The sequence below is a fragment of the Oncorhynchus gorbuscha genome, linkage group LG01 (assembly GCF_021184085.1).
Source record: "Oncorhynchus gorbuscha isolate QuinsamMale2020 ecotype Even-year linkage group LG01, OgorEven_v1.0, whole genome shotgun sequence".
NCBI lineage: Eukaryota > Metazoa > Chordata > Actinopteri > Salmoniformes > Salmonidae > Oncorhynchus > Oncorhynchus gorbuscha.
The window spans coordinates 5,354,220-5,372,460 of record NC_060173.1 but is presented as its reverse complement, the minus strand read 5'-3'; the positions used below and the strand labels follow the sequence as shown (position 1 = coordinate 5,372,460).

At 46.3% G+C, this 18,241-nt stretch overlaps 1 protein-coding gene across 1 annotated transcript in view; it reads right to left on the bottom strand.

The window, feature by feature from the left end:
- LOC124031991 (protogenin A-like) overlaps nucleotides 1-18,241 on the bottom strand; it is a 66,999-nt gene that overhangs the window by 39,419 nt on the left and 9,339 nt on the right. The window contains exons 2-10 of the mRNA XM_046343902.1: nucleotides 17,203-17,347; nucleotides 16,745-16,881; nucleotides 16,379-16,559; nucleotides 16,000-16,115; nucleotides 14,827-14,986; nucleotides 14,293-14,540; nucleotides 10,961-11,125; nucleotides 10,270-10,575; nucleotides 2,572-2,760 (exon numbers count right to left, since the gene is read on the bottom strand). Coding sequence (XP_046199858.1) covers nucleotides 2,572-2,760; nucleotides 10,270-10,575; nucleotides 10,961-11,125; nucleotides 14,293-14,540; nucleotides 14,827-14,986; nucleotides 16,000-16,115; nucleotides 16,379-16,559; nucleotides 16,745-16,881; nucleotides 17,203-17,347 — 1,647 coding nt within the window. The remainder of the gene's footprint in view (nucleotides 1-2,571; nucleotides 2,761-10,269; nucleotides 10,576-10,960; nucleotides 11,126-14,292; nucleotides 14,541-14,826; nucleotides 14,987-15,999; nucleotides 16,116-16,378; nucleotides 16,560-16,744; nucleotides 16,882-17,202; nucleotides 17,348-18,241) is intronic.

The following is an 18,241-nucleotide window of genomic DNA, read 5'->3' as shown; positions in this document are numbered from 1 at the left end:
CATTCAACCCTCCCTCTGGAGCCCACCATGGGGGGGTATGGGAGAGGTTGATCCGACTGGTGAAAAAGATCCTCTATTCAGTCCTTAAAGAGCAAGTACTGGATGATGAGGCTTTGCAGACAGCCTTGTGTGAAGTTGAGGCGATTATGAACGACAGACCAATCACTACTGTAACAAATGACCCTAATGATCTAGAACCCCTGACTCCGAACCATCTGCTTCATCTGAAAGCTAAGCCAGTCCTGCCACCAGGACTATTCCAGAGAAGCGACCTATACTCACGAAGGAGATGGAAGCAAGTACAATATATCACTGAGCTCTTCTGGAAGAGATGGATCAGGGAGTATCTTCCACTTATGCAGGAGCGGAACAAGTGGAACAAAACTAAGAGAAACTTCAGTCCTGGTGACCTCGTGGTCATCGTCGATGACACCGCCCCAAGGAACTCTTGGCTAATGGGGCGTGTGGTGGAGGCTCTGCCAGGGGCCAAAGGTCTTGTCCGGAGCGTCATGGTTAAGACTACGACCAATATCTTACAGAGACCTATCAATAAACTCTGTCTGCTCCTTGAGGCGACGGAGTGACACACACACACACAGTGCTCCATCTTAGAATCACGTGCACCTCTGATTCGTTGATGTCGTACTCTTACATTCTTTGATGTCATACATTTTTGGACGTCAAACTCTTGACATTTTTCGAAGTTGAACACCTTTACACTTCAACTCAGATTGAGATCTATGGACTATTTTCCTATATGGTACCTTGTATATTTGTATATAGCTATAAACTGTAATAGTGCTCTGGTATAGAATGTTTTGTGTATTGGCTCTATGTTTGAATATTAAGTAATTGTTGTGCATTCAGTGCAGTCAACAATTAGGGGCCGGTATGTTAGAGCCGATTTGGACATATTTGTATAAAAGACCGAACATATGGAGCTCAATGTATATTTGTGTAAATATATTAAATATGAATGTAAATGATGAAATATTAGGAATGTACCTTTATGATTTATATTTACCTGATTGAGATATATTAATTTGTTGTTAGTGTAACTCGGACATTTGACCCTCCCTCTTGCCTGTTCATTGTATTGTGGTAATTGTGTTAGGATAAAGGCAGGAAGTTGGGGCTTCGGGAGAGGGAGTCCTTGCTAGACGCGGGAGCGGTATAGTTTTTTGACCATACAGACATACAGACATACGGACAGGTCATAATATGTATTTTCCATATCAAGTATTCTATGCTTTAAGTTGATTGGAGACTCATTTATTTGTTAGATATAAGAAGAATAAACATTTTTGTTGCACCATATCCCTGGATGTCATTGAATGTTTGGCCGTTTGGAAACCTTGACTGTGGACTGTATGCGTACCAAACAACCCCGCTTCAGGCTTGGGCAGTGGCTATGGTAAAGACGAAAGGAAGCCACTACAGTGGGTATAGATATAGATAGGGTACAGGTGGGTATAGATATAGATTGGGTACAGGCGGGTATAGGCAGGTATAGGTATAGATTGGGTTAGGTTGGTTATAGACGGGAATAGATATAGATTGGGTATAGATTGGGTATAGGTGGGTATAGGCAGGTATAGATTGGGTACAGGTGGGTATAGGCAGGTATAGATTGGGTACAGGTGGGTACAGGCAGGTATAGATTGGGTACAGGTGGGTACAGGCGGGTATAGATATAGATTGGGTATAGGTGGGTATAGATATAGATAGGGTATAGGTGGGTATAGATATAGATAGGGTATAGGTGGGTATAGATATAGATTGGGTACAGGTGGGTATAGGTATAGATTGGGTTAGGTTGGTTATAGACGGGTATAGATATAGATTGGGTATAGATTTGGTATAGGTGGGTATAGATTGGGTACAGTAGGGTATAGGCAGGTATAGGTACAGGTGGGTATAGGCAGGTATAGATTGGGTACAGGTGGGTATAGGCGGGTATAGATATAGATTGGGTACAGGTGGGTATAGATATAGATTGGGTACAGGTGGGTATAGATATAGATTGGGTACAGGTGGGTATAGATATAGATTGGGTATAGGTGGGTATAGATATAGATTGGGTATAGGTGGGTATAGATATAGATTGGGTATAGGTGGGTATAGATATAGATTGGGTACAGGTGGGTATCTATACCTATACCCGCTTGTACCCAATCTATACCCACGTGTACCCAATCTATACCCAGTGGTACCCAATCTATACCCAGTGGTACCCAGTCTATACCTATACCCGCCTATACCCACTTAAACCCAATCTATATCTATACCTGCCTATACCCGCTTGTACCCAATCTATACCCACGTGTACCAAATCAAATCAAATTTATTTATATAGCCCTTCGTACATCCCAATCTATACCCAGTGGTACCCAATCTATACCCAGTGGTACCCAGTCTATACCTATACCCGCCTATACCCACTTAAACCCAATCTATATCTATACCCACCTATACCCACCTATACCCAATCTATACCCAATCTATACCTATACCCGCCTATACCCAATCTATACCTATACCCAATCTATACCTACTGTAACTATCACTCACCCAGGCCACTGATGGTGTATTCTGTGTCCTCAGGCTGGAGCTGGATGGAGGGCTGTTCTGGTTGGCCCTCCTCATGGTAACAGAGCCGGTAACCCTGGACGACCACGGAACCTGGAGATGGCTGCCATCGAACCAAGATGGAGGTGCAGTTGAGAGGCTCCAGTTGCTGCAGCAGTGGGGCAGGTGGCACTGTGGGGACACAGGAAGGAGAGTCGGTACGAAGAGGATGATGAAGGACACAGGAAGGAGAGTCGGTACGAAGAGGATGATGAAGGACACAGGAAGGAGAGTCGGTATGAAGAGGATGATGAAGGACACAGGAAGGAGAGTCGGTACGAAGAGGATGATGAAGAACACAGGAAGGAGAGTCGGTATGAAGAGGATGATGGACACATACTGGCACCGCTTGAGGCCAGGGCACATAGGGGCCGATTCGGATTTTGGAGTTTACGTCTTTCCTACACACATCTTGTAACGTCTGCTTCCAACTCACACCCTCAAACACGTAGATCCCCTGAACGCAGCTCACTCTCCAGATCCCACTCTAAAACACCTAGATCCCCTGAATGCAGCTCACTCTCCAGATCCCACTCTAAAACACCTAGATCCCCTGAATGCAGCTCACTCTCCAGATCCCAATCACCTGAATTCTGATCACCTGTTCACACACCTGTATGTCATTATCACACACTATTTAGTTCATGTTCTTCGCACGCCGTCGCTGTGAGGTATTATGTGACACACGTCTTTCGGAGCGCTGTTTTTCCCGTGATTTACTCCTCCCGTGTATGATAGTTTTTGGCCTGCCTCACTAACGACGCCTTTTTGCCTATTCTCTGCTTGTACTTTAGTCTATTCCCTGCATGTACTTTAAGCCTATCAGATTTCCTGTTATCAACCTATTGCCTGATCTCCCGGAGGACGTTACTAGCCTTTTCCCTGCCTGTACTGTTGCCTTTTTGGACCCTCTGTGTATGACCTTCTGCCTGCCCCTGAACCCAGCTACCTGCCTCCTACTGCCCCTGGACCCAGCTACCTGCCTCCTCCTGTGTATGACCTTCTGCCTGCTCCTGGACCCAGCTACCTGCCCCTGAACCCAGCTACCTGCCTCCTACTGCCCCTGGACCCAGCTACCTGCCTCCTCCTGTGTATGACCTTCTGCCTGCCCCTGGACCCAGCTACCTGCCTCCTCCTGTGTATGACCTTCTGCCTGCCTATGGATCCAGCTACCTGCCTCCTCCTGTGTATGACCTTCTGCCTGCCCCTGGACCCAGCTACCTGCCTCCTCCTGTGTATGACCTTCCGCCTGCCCCTGGACCCAGCTACCTGCCTCCTCCTGTGTATGACCTTCTGCCTGCCCCTGGACCCAGCTACCTGCCTCCTCCTGTGTATGACCTTCCGCCTGCCCCTGGACCCAGCTACCTGCCTCCTCCTGTGTATGACCTTCTGCCTGCCCCTGGACCCAGCTACCTGTCTCCTCCTGTGTATGACCTTCCGCCTGATGTGGACCTGACTACATCATTACAGTAGTCTGACCAATCAGATGTGGACCTGACTAAATCATTACAGTAGCCTGACCAATCAGATGTGGACCTGACTACATCATTACAGTAGCCTGACCAATCAGATGTGGACCTGACTACATCAATACAGTAGCCTGACCAATCAGATGTGAACCTGAAAACATCTATACAGTCACCTTTATTACTGGAGGTATTGGGTTAGGGAAAACATCTATACAGTCACCTTTATTACTGGAGGTATTGGGTTGTGATGTTAGATGTTAGTTACCTTTATTACTGGAGGTATTGGGTTAGGGTGTGATGTTAGTTACCTTTATTACTGGAGGTATTGGGTTAGGGTGTGATGTTAGTTACCTTTATTACTGGAGGTATTGGGTTAGGGTGTGATGTTAGTTACCTTTATTACTGGAGGTATTGGGTTAGGGTGTGATGTTAGTCACCTTTATTACTGGAGGTATTGGGTTAGGGTGTGATGTTAGTCACCTTTATTACTGGAGGTATTGGGTTAGGGTGTGATGTTAGTTACCTTTATTACTGGAGGTATTGGGTTAGTGTCATGTTTTGTCATTGATTATCATGTCTTGTCCCTGTGCTTCCCCTTCTATTCGTTTCCCTCTGCTGGTCTTATTAGGTTCTTTCCCTCTTTCTATCCCTCTCTCTCCCCCTCCCTCTCTCACTCTCTCGCTCTCTCTTCTCTCTATCGTTCCGTTCCTGCTCCCAGCTGTTCCTATTCCCCTAATCAATCATTTAGTCTTCCCACACCTGTTCCTTATCTTTTCCCCTGATTAGAGTCCCTATTTCTTCCCTTGTTTTCCGTTCCTGTCCTGTCGGATCCTTGTCTATTATTCACCGTGCTGTGTCTATGTATTGCCCTGTCGTGTCGTGTTTCCCTCAGATGCTGCGTGGTGAGCAGGTGTCTGAGTCTGCTACGTTCAAGTGCCTTCCCGAGGCAACCTGCAGTTCTTGATCAAGTCTCCAGTCTGTTCTCGTCATTACGAGTAGTATTATGCCTTTTGTTTGTAAAGTAACTTTACTGGATTAAAAACTCTGTTTTCGCCAAGTCGCTTTTGGGTCCTCATTCACCTGCATAACAGAAGGATCCGACCAAGGAATGGACCCAGCGACTACAGATGCTCGTAACACTGCCGTCGAGATCCAAGGAGCCATGCTCGGCAGACACGAGCAGGAATTGTCTGCTGCTCGCCATGCCGTGGAGAACCTGGCCGCTCAGGTTTCCGACCTCTCTGGACAGTTCCAGAGTCTTCGTCTCGTGCCACCTGTTACTTCCTGGCCTGCCGAGCCTCCGGAACCTAGGGTTAATAACCCACCTTGCTACTCCGGGCAGCCCACGGAGTGCCGCTCCTTTCTCACCCAGTGTGATATTGTGTTCTCTCTCCAACCCAACACATACTCTAGCGAGAGAGCTCGGGTTGCTTACGTCATTTCACTCCTTACTGGCCGGGCTCGAGAGTGGGGCACAGCTATCTGGGAGGCAAGGGCTGATTGTTCCAACAATTACCAGAACTTTAAAGAGGAGATGATTCGGGTTTTTGACCGTTCAGTTTTTGGTAGGGAGGCTTCTAGGGCCCTGGCTTCCCTATGCCAAGGTGATCGATCCATAACGGATTACTCTATAGAGTTTCGCACTCTTGCTGCCTCTAGTGACTGGAAGGAGCCGGCGCTGCTCGCTCGTTTTCTGGAGGGACTCCACGCAGTGGTCAAAGATGAGATTCTCTCTCGGGAGGTTCCTTCCAGTGTGGACTCTTTGATTGCTCTCGCCATCCGCATAGAACGACGGGTAGATCTTCGTCACCAAGCTCGTGGAAGAGAGCTCGCGTCAACGGTGTTTCCTGCTCCGCATCGCAACCATCTCCCTCCTCTGGCTCAGAGACTGAGCCCATGCAGCTGGGAGGTATTCGCATCTCGACCAAGGAGAGGGAACGGAGGATCACCAACCGCCTGTGCCTCTATTGCGGATTTGATGGACATTTTGTCAATTCATGTCCAGTAAAGGCCAGAGCTCATCAGTAAGCGGAGGGCTACTGGTGAGCGCTACTACTCAGGTCTCTTCATCTAGATCCTGTACTACTATGTCGGTCCATCTACGCTGGACCGGTTCGGGTGCTACATGCAGTGCCTTGATTGACTCTGGGGCTGAGGGTTGTTTCATGGACGAAGCATGGGCTCGGAAACATGACATTCCTTTCAGACAGTTAGACAAGCCTACGCCCATGTTTGCCTTAGATGGTAGTCATCTTCCCAGTATCAGATTTGAGACACTACCTTTAACTCTCACAGTATCTGGTAACCACAGTGAGAGTATTTCTTTTTTGATTTTTCGTTCACCTTTTACACCTGTTGTTTTGGGTCATCCCTGGCTAGTATGTCATAATCCTTCTATTAATTGGTCTAGTAATTCTATCCTATCCTGTAACGTTACTTGTCATGTGAAGTGTTTAATGTCTGCCATCCCTCCCATTTCTTCTGTCCCCACTTCTCAGGAGGAACCTGGCGATTTGACAGGAGTGCCGGAGGAATATCATGATCTGCGCACGGTCTTCAGTCGGTCCCGAGCCAACTCCCTTCCTCCTCACCGGTCGTATGATTGTAGTATTGATCTCCTTCCGGGGACCACTCCTCCTCGGGGTAGACTATACTCTCTGTCGGCTCCCGAACGTAAGGCTCTCAAGGATTATTTATCTGTGTCTCTTGACGCCGGTACCATAGTGCCTTCTTCCTCTCCGGCCGGGGCGGGGTTCTTTTTTGTTAAGAAGAAGGACGGTACTCTGCGCCCCTGCGTGGATTATCGAGGGCTGAATGACATAACGGTTAAGAATCGTTATCCGCTTCCCCTTATGTCATCAGCCTTCGAGATTCTGCAGGGAGCCAGGTGCTTTACTAAGTTGGACCTTCGTAACGCTTACCATCTCGTGCGCATCAGAGAGGGGGACGAGTGGAAAACGGCGTTTAACACTCCGTTAGGGCATTTTGAGTACCGGGTTCTGCCGTTTGGTCTCGCCAATGCGCCAGCTGTTTTTCAGGCATTAGTTAATGATGTTCTGAGAGACATGCTGAACATCTTTGTTTTTGTCTATCTTGACGATATCCTGATTTTTTCACCGTCACTCGAGATTCATGTTCAGCACGTTCGACGTGTTCTACAGCGCCTTTTAGAGAATTGTCTCTACGTAAAGGCTGAGAAGTGCTCTTTTCATGTCTCCTCCGTTACTTTTCTCGGTTCCGTTATTTCCGCTGAAGGCATTCAGATGGATTCCGCTAAGGTCCAAGCTGTCAGTGATTGGCCCGTTCCAAGGTCACGTGTCGAGTTGCAGCGCTTTTTAGGTTTCGCTAATTTCTATCGGCGTTTCATTCGTAATTTCGGTCAAGTTGCTGCCCCTCTCACAGCTCTTACTTCTGTCAAGACGTGTTTTAAGTGGTCCGGTTCCGCCCAGGGAGCTTTTGATCTTCTAAAAGAACGTTTTACGTCCGCTCCTATCCTCGTTACTCCTGACGTCACTAGACAATTCATTGTCGAGGTTGACGCTTCAGAGGTAGGCGTGGGAGCCATTCTATCCCAGCGCTTCCAGTCTGACGATAAGGTTCATCCTTGCGCTTATTTTCTCATCGCCTGTCGCCATCTGAGCGCAACTATGATGTGGGTAACCGTGAACTGCTCGCCATCCGCTTAGCCCTAGGCGAATGGCGACAGTGGTTGGAGGGGGCGACCGTTCCTTTTGTCGTTTGGACAGACCATAAGAACCTTGAGTACATCCGTTCTGCCAAACGACTTAATGCCCGTCAAGCTCGTTGGGCGTTGTTTTTCGCTCGTTTCGAGTTTGTGATTTCTTACCGTCCGGGTAGCAAAAACACCAAGCCTGATGCCTTATCCCGTCTGTTTAGTTCTTCTGTGGCTTCTACTGATCCCGAGGGATTCTTCCTTATGGGCGTGTTGTCGGGTTGACAGTCTGGGGAATTGAAAGACAGGTTAAGCAAGCACTCACGCACACTGCGTCGCCGCCGCGCTTGTCCTAGTAACCTCCTTTTCGTTCCTGTTTCCACTCGTCTGGCTGTTCTTCAGTGGGCTCACTCTGCCAAGTTAGCTGGTCATCCTGGTGTTCGAGGCACTCTTGCGTCTATTCGCCAGCGCTTTTGGTGGCCGACTCAGGAGCGTGACACGCGCCGTTTCGTGGCTGCTTGTTCGGACTGCGCGCAGACTAAGTCGGGTAACTCTCCTCCTGCCGGTCGTCTCAGACCGCTCCCCATTCCTTCTCGACCATGGTCTCACATCGCCCTAGACTTCATTACCGGTCTGCCTTTGTCTGCGGGGAAGACTGTGATTCTTACGGTTGTCGATAGGTTCTCTAAGGCGGCACATTTCATTCCCTCGCTAAACTTCCTTCCGCTAAGGAGACGGCACAAATCATCATCGAGAATGTGTTCAGAATTCATGGCCTCCCGTTAGACGCCGTTTCAGACAGAGGCCCGCAATTCACGTCACAGTTTTGGAGGGAGTTCTGTCGTTTGATTGGTGCGTCCGTCAGTCTCTCTTCCGGGTTTCATCCCCAGTCTAACGGTCAAGCAGAGGGCCAATCAGACGATTGGTTGCATACTACGCAGCCTTTCTTTCAGAAACCCTGCGTCTTGGGCAGAACAGCTCCCCTGGGCAGAATACGCTCACAACTCGCTTCCTTCGTCTGCTACCGGGTTATCTCCGTTTCAGAGTAGTCTGGGTTACCAGCCTCCTCTGTTCTCATCCCAGCTTGCCGAGTCCAGCGTTCCCTCCGCTCAAGCGTTTGTCCAACGTTGTGAGCGCACCTGGAGGAGGGTGAGGTCTGCACTATGCCATTACAGGGCACAGACTGTGAGAGCCGCCAATAAACGCAGGATTAAGAGTCCAAGGTATTGTTGCGGCCAGAGAGTGTGGCTTTCCACTCGCAACCTTCCTCTTACGACAGCTTCTCGTAAGTTGACTCCGCGGTTCATTGGTCCGTTCCGTGTCTCCCAGGTCGTCAATCCTGTCGCTGTGCGACTGCTTCTTCCGCGACATCTTCGTCGCGTCCATCCTGTCTTCCATGTCTCCTGTGTCAAGCCCTTTCTTCGCACCCCGTTCGTCTTCCCTCCCCCTCCCGTCCTTGTCGAGAGCGCACCTATTTACAAGGTACGTAAGATCATGGACATGCGTTCTCGGGGACGGGGTCACCAATACTTAGTGGATTGGGAGGGTTACGGTCCTGAGGAGAGGAGTTGGGTTCCGTCTCGGACGTGCTGGACCGTTCACTTATTGATGATTTCCTCCGTTGCCGCCAGGATTCCTCCTCAAGTGCGCCAGGAGGCGCTCGGTGAGTGGGGGGTACTGTCATGTTTTGTCATTGATTATCATGTCTTGTCCCTGTGCTTCCCCTTCTATTCGTTTCCCTCTGCTGGTCTTATTAGGTTCTTTCCCTCTTTCTATCCCTCTCTCTCCCCCTCCCTCTCTCACTCTCTCGCTCTCTCTTCTCTCTATCGTTCCGTTCCTGCTCCCAGCTGTTCCTATTCCCCTAATCAATCATTTAGTCTTCCCACACCTGTTCCTTATCTTTTCCCCTGATTAGAGTCCCTATTTCTTCCCTTGTTTTCCGTTCCTGTCCTGTCGGATCCTTGTCTATTATTCACCGTGCTGTGTCTATGTATTGCCCTGTCGTGTCGTGTTTCCCTCAGATGCTGCGTGGTGAGCAGGTGTCTGAGTCTGCTACGTTCAAGTGCCTTCCCGAGGCAACCTGCAGTTCTTGATCAAGTCTCCAGTCTGTTCTCGTCATTACGAGTAGTATTATGCCTTTTGTTTGTAAAGTAACTTTACTGGATTAAAAACTCTGTTTTCGCCAAGTCGCTTTTGGGTCCTCATTCACCTGCATAACAGTTAGGGTGTGATGTTAGTTACCTTTATTACTGGAGGTATTGGGTTAGGGTGTGATGTTAGTTACCTTTATTACTGGAGGTATTGGGTTAGGGTGTGATGTTAGTCACCTTTATTACTGGAGGTATTGGGTTAGGGTGTGATGTTAGTTACCTTTATTACTGGAGGTATTGGGTTAGGGTGTGATGTTAGTCACCTTTATTACTGGAGGTATTGGGTTAGGGTGTGATGTTAGTCACCTTTATTACTGGAGGTATTGGGTTAGGGTGTGATGTTAGTTACCTTTATTACTGGAGGTATTGGGAGTGCGGTGGGAGGTCCAGGAGGAGGGTTCACACCACCCCACCCTGGTGGCTGCAGAGATCCGGAGAAGGTAGATGGTATCAGGCTGAAGGTCACCGAGGAGGTACTGGGTGTTGTTCTGGGCCAGTTCCACAGACAGAACCGTGGCGTCTGCGGCCGTGCGGTAGGAGAGTCGGTAGGCCCAGATGTTACCACGGGACAGTTTGGTGGACAGGGGTTGCCACGACACCTGGATGTCTGTAGGGCTGTGGCTGGTCAGACTGAGCTCCGGGGTACGTAGGGGCACTGAGGGAACAGGAAGAGCGACATCATATACATCATTATATATTAGTCATTTAACAGATTCTAATTTCCAAAGCGACTTCCAATCAGTGCATCAACTAATCCAGGTAAAACAATCACATAACATGTTTAACATCATTACAAAAGGTAAAAACCTTCTTCAGAAGAGCCAATATCTGAAGAATAATGCAAGTGAATATGTATATTCAATATAATAAATAGTAATACGATAATATATTGACTCGCATCGTTTTCCTGAATATTACGTCAATATTATCTCAAATGAAGCGATTTAGTGACAGGAATCATTGAGTCCCTGTCCTCTACTGCTCAACTCAAGTATATTTTATTATTATTATTATTCCAAATTTGTATGGCCTTTACTCACCGTCCTCCAGAGTGTGTTGACAGACTCGGTCAGACATACGGCTAGCTCCCATCGGCATATAGGCCACCATGTAGAAAGAGTAGTTCCAGGCTGGCTCCAGGTCATCTATGACGTAGCTGGTCGTGTCGTTGCCGATCACTGCCTGATACTCCTCATTGTTTAGTCCTGGAACGGATAGGGAGCAGATGAAAAGCATTGGTTTAACGTAACGTCTAAGACGCTTCAAATGTAGGGCTCCCTGCTCTGGATAAGAGCGTCTGCTAAATGACTTAAATGAAATGAAATGAAAACAGAGGAAATACCTAAAAGGGACCTGGTTAAATAAATGAGAAATAAAAACAAATAAAATAGATATAAAATATAAAGACCAGAGATCTTCATAACCCTGTGGTATATAAACAAATTGGATTCACTGTTTGGGTAAACTACCCAGCAAACCAAAATTGGTTCTGTGAACGTTGCTCTTACATTTTGTTTGCGCGACAGTATGCTCAAAATATGTGTTATTCCATGATCTGGAAACCTAATTAGAACGTTTGGGGAATGTTCTGTGGGTGGCTGTTACAGATGTTGTGCACAACATTATAGTTAGGAGAACGTTCTACGGATATTTCATTTTAAAAAACATTGTTTGATTGTTTTTTTTTGGGGGGGGGATGTTATCATCCTAACGTTAGATAAAACCTTGACTATAACTTGTAGTCAAAGGGCTACCCACCCTTGAAACAGAACTGGAAAATGGCAACATCATTTCGTAGATAATTGTAATTAAGTTGAAGAATTTGTGATCTACAACTTGTAAAAATGGCAAATTAATTAAAATTTTATACATTTAAAAAAAGGTACAATTTCAAAATCATATCCCATTTTGGGTAATTTCCCTTAGCAACATTATGAGGTTGCCATGCTCCATCTTGGTTACCATTGTTACACACATTCCATTGTCCATGTTTGCAAAAAGAAACGCCGGACCGGAGGAATCCAAAAACAATGCGAGATAAGAAGCTAAATAGCAACAACAACCAACATCTCAGATACCAGAACAGTATTTTATTTAGTTGTCGGGACTCTTGCATGTTTTGAGAGCAGTGTAAGCTAGCAAACGTTGACCTGTCTTTAGTTTAGCTAGCAGGAAAGGGCAATGATGGCCCTTGTAGGCGAAGTACAGCTGCCCAAAGAGCCTTATATTAACCGAGATGTTCTGTGAGCCAGTGTGCAACAAAAGTAACCAAAGTGAAACTGTGTTTTTGATGCTAAATATCATAACTTTGATTAAAGGAAAAAAATGTATGTGCAACTTTTACAAGTTTTGAATCATTACGTATAACACTATATACAGTTAAATTTTCTGGGTCACGGAGCAACACAATTTTGGTAGGTGGCCCTTGGACTATTACAGGGAATCTTAGCTAATGATCCGGGAATGTTTCTGGTTTTCTGGGTAGTCTTTCTGCTAATAGTCTCTCTTGCCCCTAAGATTTTCTGTAAACATTGACCTAATGCAGAGCAGAGTCACATTCCCTGTGTCTTTCCTGCCTAAAGGCCTCAAACAGTCCTAACCTGTAACATGTCTTTCCTGCCTAAAGGCCTCAAACAGTCCTAACCTGTAACATGTCTTTCCTGCCTAAAGGCCTCAAACAGTCCTAACCTGTAACATGTCTTTCCTGCCTAAAGGCCTCAAACAGTCCTAACCTGTAACATGTCTTTCCTGCCTAAAGGCCTCAAACAGTCCTAACCTGTAACATGTCTTTCCTGTAACATGTCTTTCCTGCCTAAAGGCCTCAAACAGTCCTAACCTGTAACACCTGCCTAAAGGCCTCAAACAGTCCTAACCTGTAACATGTCTTTCCTGCCTAAAGGCCTCAAACAGTCCTAACCTGTAACATGTCTTTCCTGCCTAAAGGCCTCAAACAGTCCTAACCTGTAACATGTCTTTCCTGCCTAAAGGCCTCAAACAGTCCTAACCTGTAACATGTCTTTCCTGCCCACAGGCCTCAAACAGTCCTAACCTGTAACATGTCTTTCCTGCCTAAAGGCCTCAAACAGTCCTAACCTGTAACATGTCTTTCCTGCCCACAGGCCTCAAACAGTCCTAATCTGTAACATGTCTTTCCTGCCTAAAGGCTTCAAACAGTCCTAATCTCCTTGTGGACCCTGAGGAAGGCACAGTGATGTCAAAATGTTGGTAAATACCCATTCAATTGCTGGGAGTTTATATATGGAGTGTGTCTTTCTTTATTTTTGATAGTTTGTAGATTTTATCTTCTAACATTACAAGTGTTTGGAGGTCTGTTTGGTCTGGAATATAGTAGACAGAGTAAGTCCTATTTCAAAACCATTATATCAGGCTTAAAGAAAATGGTGTCCTGTCCCTTTAAGAGCGAGAGCGGTGTGGTTGAGAAGGTTGAGGGTGGACAATGGCGCGCCGTAGCTATTGTTATTTTGGAGCGTTGGCCATTCTTCCGGTTTAAACCTCGACCTCGCCGTGGCGACAACAGATGGCCTCCAAGGAAAGCTGGTCACACATTAGACTACTAGAGCCGTAGAGGTGAGAGCCCTGCCTGCCTCCATAGTCTATTGAAATGGACTGGACTCACTCCTTTCAATACCTTCATTGTGAAGTTCAACAAGTTCAACCACAATTTGCAACAGTTCTTAGTGACCTTTGGCGCCTGTAACATATTGGTACAAAATATATATATATATATTTTAAATTAAATTATTTTCTGGACAGAATAGATGAATGTATGAAGAAAAAGCAACCTTTTCCACGCCTCTATTATTCTCGCCAGTGATTTCTTGAGAACGCCCACATATCAAACAATATTTGTTATCGTGTTTTAACCAGAATGTCCCTTCCGATAACTCATCTCTTTTCCTAGAGAGATCCGATAGCTGTGGCTTGTGGACATTCCTTTTGTCATCTATCCTTGTAAGACGACATGTTCATTTCTCCCTCTCCCTGTCTTTACTCCTGCCTTCAGGATTCATGTAGTGTACAGAGTATGTGATGATTTATTGTCAGCATTATACAGATGTAGGATCTTAATTTGATCACTATTTTGTTCCTGAGAATATTCCTGCTCGGCAGGGAATGCAAACTTCCAATGTTTTTGAGGTTTAAAAAGGCTTCTAAAGTTTGTAATTTCCACTTTGAAACGCCAGACTTGATTTGCCCGAATGAAATATATTTCAACCCTTTCCAAAAATGTCCATTAATTAGAATCCACATAATAATAATTCCTGCTGTAGCAAACTTGCTCAAATTAAGATCCTACATCTGTAATAAGGACATTATTAAGGCTCATACAGGCTTATAACAAGTCATTTACCCTCAGCTTTCATGTAGTGTACAGAGTAAGCAATGACTTTGTCAGCGTTGTAGATGGGTCTCTCCCAGGCCAGTAGGATGGCTGAGGAGGAGATGGTTTCAGCGTGGATGTTCCTGGGCGCGCTGGGCCGGTCCTCAGACATCACCACGATGAGGCGTGCCAGGGACAGAACGCTGCCCTGCTCGTTCTCCGCCACACACTGGTAGATGGCATCATCCTCCGGGATGATCTGAGTGATCACCAGTTTACTGTGGAGGGAAACACAGAATTAGTGAACATCGAGTACAATCAGGAAATGGGGGGGGGGGTTCTCCCAATTCCCCTTTGTACAGTTTTTGTTATGTAGACATTGTGATTAGATTTCCTCAAATGTATTGTAGGGCACTATGACTACAATCTGTTCTTGTTATACTGATACTGTGAGGTGTTCTAATCTAAAAGATAATGAAACAGCGAAATCTATTTTGATTTGTTTAGGGATAAGTGGTGAATTGTCTACTAAGTTTAATAAGGTGGAAGACGTTAAGGTTCTACCTGTTGTACATCTTGATCCTGCCGTTCAGGTGCACCTCCTCTCCATTTTTCAGCCAGGTGATGCGAGGTGGGGGCACACCCTGAGCCTGGCAGATGAAACGGGCAGTGCCAGCCCTGGGACGAGTCTGGCTCTCTGGCCTCTCCACCATGGACGGAGGCTCTGGAGGGACATAACAACGGGTAGATGAGGTTAGGTTTCCCCTTTAACTGGTAGATGAGGTTAGCTTCCCCTTTAACTGGTAGATGAGGTTAGTTTCCTCCTTTAACTGGTAGATGAGGTTAGTTTCCTCCTTTAACTGGTAGATGAGGTTAGTTTCCTCCTTTAACTGGTAGATGAGGTTAGTTTCCCCTTTAACTGGTAGATGAGGTTAGTTTCCTTTAACTGGTAGATGAGGTTAGTTTCCCTCTTTAACTGGTAGATGAGGTTAGTTTCCCCTTTAACTGGTAGATGAGGTTAGTTTCCCCTTTAACTGGTAGATGAGGTTAGTTTCCCCTTTAACTGGTAGATGAGGTTAGCTTCCCCTTTAACTGGTAGATGAGGTTAGTTTCCCCTTTAACTGGTAGATGAGGTTAGTTTCCTCCTTTACATTATAAAGCTCTTTAAGCGTCTGAAAAAACACTATTCAATCCCATCCAAAACATACACGGATGATGGTTGAGGTCAAAGACAATATAACAGTTCGATCTCTGTGATTCCAGTACTTTACATTGTCTGAAAACACACACAGTGGGGTAAACAAGTATTTAGTCAGCCACCAATTGTGCAAGTTCTCCCACTTAAAAATATGAGAGAGGCCTGTAATTTTCATCATTATTATTATTATTATTTTCCACCATAATTTGCAAATAAATTCATTAAAAATCTTACAATGTGATTTTCTGGATTTTTTTTTCATTTTGTCGGTAATAGTTGAAGTGTACCTATGATGAAAATTACAGGCCTCTCATCTTTTTAAGTGGGAGAACTTGCACAATTGGTGGCTGACTAACTACTTTTTTGCCCCACTGTATATTGGAGCAATGAATACGGGCATAAGATTCTGGAATCGGAGACACAGATTTAAGCCAATCCTGGACAACCACAACAAAAAAAACACTTTCAACGAAGATTATCGGCTGAACAGGCTTATTCTGTTGTGCAGGAAGGAAATGTACCCAAAGTATTGTACCCACCGAGCACGGTGAGGTTGGCAGCAGCGTTGGTGTAGTTACGAGTTCCTGGTGTGGAGGCTCTACAGATGTAGACTCCATTGTGCTGAGGCTTCACATTACTGATCAAGAGGTTCCCACTGACAGAAAAACACATTTGAAACACACTTTTACCATTAAAACAAAACACCGTAGTAAAACAAAAGAACGTAAAACACAACGGATGTCTTAAATAATACTAATACAACCACTGATTGAAAAGGCCAAGCTAGATAGGACGTTGATTAAAGGTACAGACGGCCACGAACGAAGTAAACAGAAGTATTGGGGGGGCGAACGTCAGATCGTTGATTCTCAGTTGAAGCGTGATTCAAAAACCATCCATGGTGTATGTCTGTCTTACCTGCCCAGCACCCTGGCATTGTACACGTCAATGGGTTTACTGTCGGCTCGGCTCCAGGATATGATGGGTCTGGGGTTGCCCGTAGCGATACACTCCAGAACCACAGTGTGGTGGAGGGACACCGTCACATTCTGGGGGCCCGCTACGATCCGGGGCGTCTGACGGGGCTTAGGGCCAACACCTGAAACGGACAGGAAGACCAAGACACATGTCAAGTAAGCATTAAAGCAATAAACAACGTTTCTATGTACATTAATGGAAATATACCAGGAAGTGGAGACATGATACAGCTGTCCATAGGAGAAATACACAGATTGCTTCCTTTATTGAATAAATGTGTTGTTGACAGTTCTTATTCTCAATTACCTGGTTTAATAACGGAGAGCGTTGCCTCACTGCTGTTGACGCGGTTGCCGATATTGGTGGCCACACAGCGGTACTTCCCAGCATCCTCTAGCTGGACGTTGTGGATCTGGAGAACTCCGTTGGGCAGGACTGTGATTCTAGAGAGACACGGTATAGTCCGTGATAGTTAGTACCAGGACCTGATTGAACAGTATAAACACAACCCCCCCCCAAAAAAAAGCGATGAGATTGAAGTAAACTCAAGAGACAAATGCGGTCTTGTATATTGAATTGTACCCTAACATAAAGAACAAGTAACATATTAATACCATACTAGTCTAATTTGAAGAATATGTTAAAAACTATACAGATATGGAGTGGAATGACAAATGCTTCTTGACCACAACTCGTGGTCAAGGTAAGCGTGGTCCAGCTGCAGACCCTAAACAGTTTTGGCCTGATATTCATATATACTGTACCTGTCTGTCTCCAGCGGTAGTGTGCTTTGGTCTAGCTCCCAGGTCACGCTGGCAGGAGGGTTAGAGGTCACCTGACAGGTGAACCTGGCCACGGAACCCTCAGTCACCTCCAAAAGCACAGGATGCGCCACGAACGCTGAGATATCTGGAGCACACAATGAAAGAGCAATTAGCTATGGGACACAACACACAGTCTGGCCAAAGGAAGCAGTGGTCACTCTGTTTGGTATTGACTCTCTACAACACACAGTCTGGCCAAAGGAAGCAGTGGTCACTCTGTTTGGTATTGACTCTCCACAACACACAGTCTGGCCAAAGGAAGCAGTGGTCACTCTGTTTGGTATTGACTCTCCACAACACACAGTCTGGCCAAAGGAAGCAGTGGTCACTCTGTTTGGTATTGACTCTCCACAACACACAGTCTGGCCAAAGGAAGCAGTGGTCACTCTGTTTGGTATTGACTCTCTACAACACACAGTCTGGCCAAAGGAAGCAGTGGTCACTCTGTTTGGTATTGACTCTCCACAACACACAGTCTGGCCAAAGGAAGTGGTCACTCAACGTAAGACTCAATGTATTTCTGCCCGCGAGGCTCAATGTTCTAAACTGCCCTTAGAACACACAGACTGCCCTCAGAACACACAGACTGCCCTCAGAACACACAGACTGCCCTCAGAACACACAGACTGCCCTCAGAACACACAGACTGCCCTCAGAACACACAGACTGCCCTCAGAACACACAGACTGCACTCAGAACACACAGACTGCCCTCAGAACACACAGACTGCCCTCAGAACACACAGACTGCCCTTAGACCACAGACTGCCCTCAGAACACACAGACTGCCCCCAGAACACACAGACTGCCCTCAGAACACACAGACTGCCCTCAGAACACAGACTGCCCTTAGAACACACAGACTGCCCTCAGAACACACAGACTGCCCCCAGAACACACAGACTGCCCCCAGAACACACAGACTGCCCCCAGAACACACAGACTGCCCCCAGAACACACAGACTGCCCCCAGAACACAC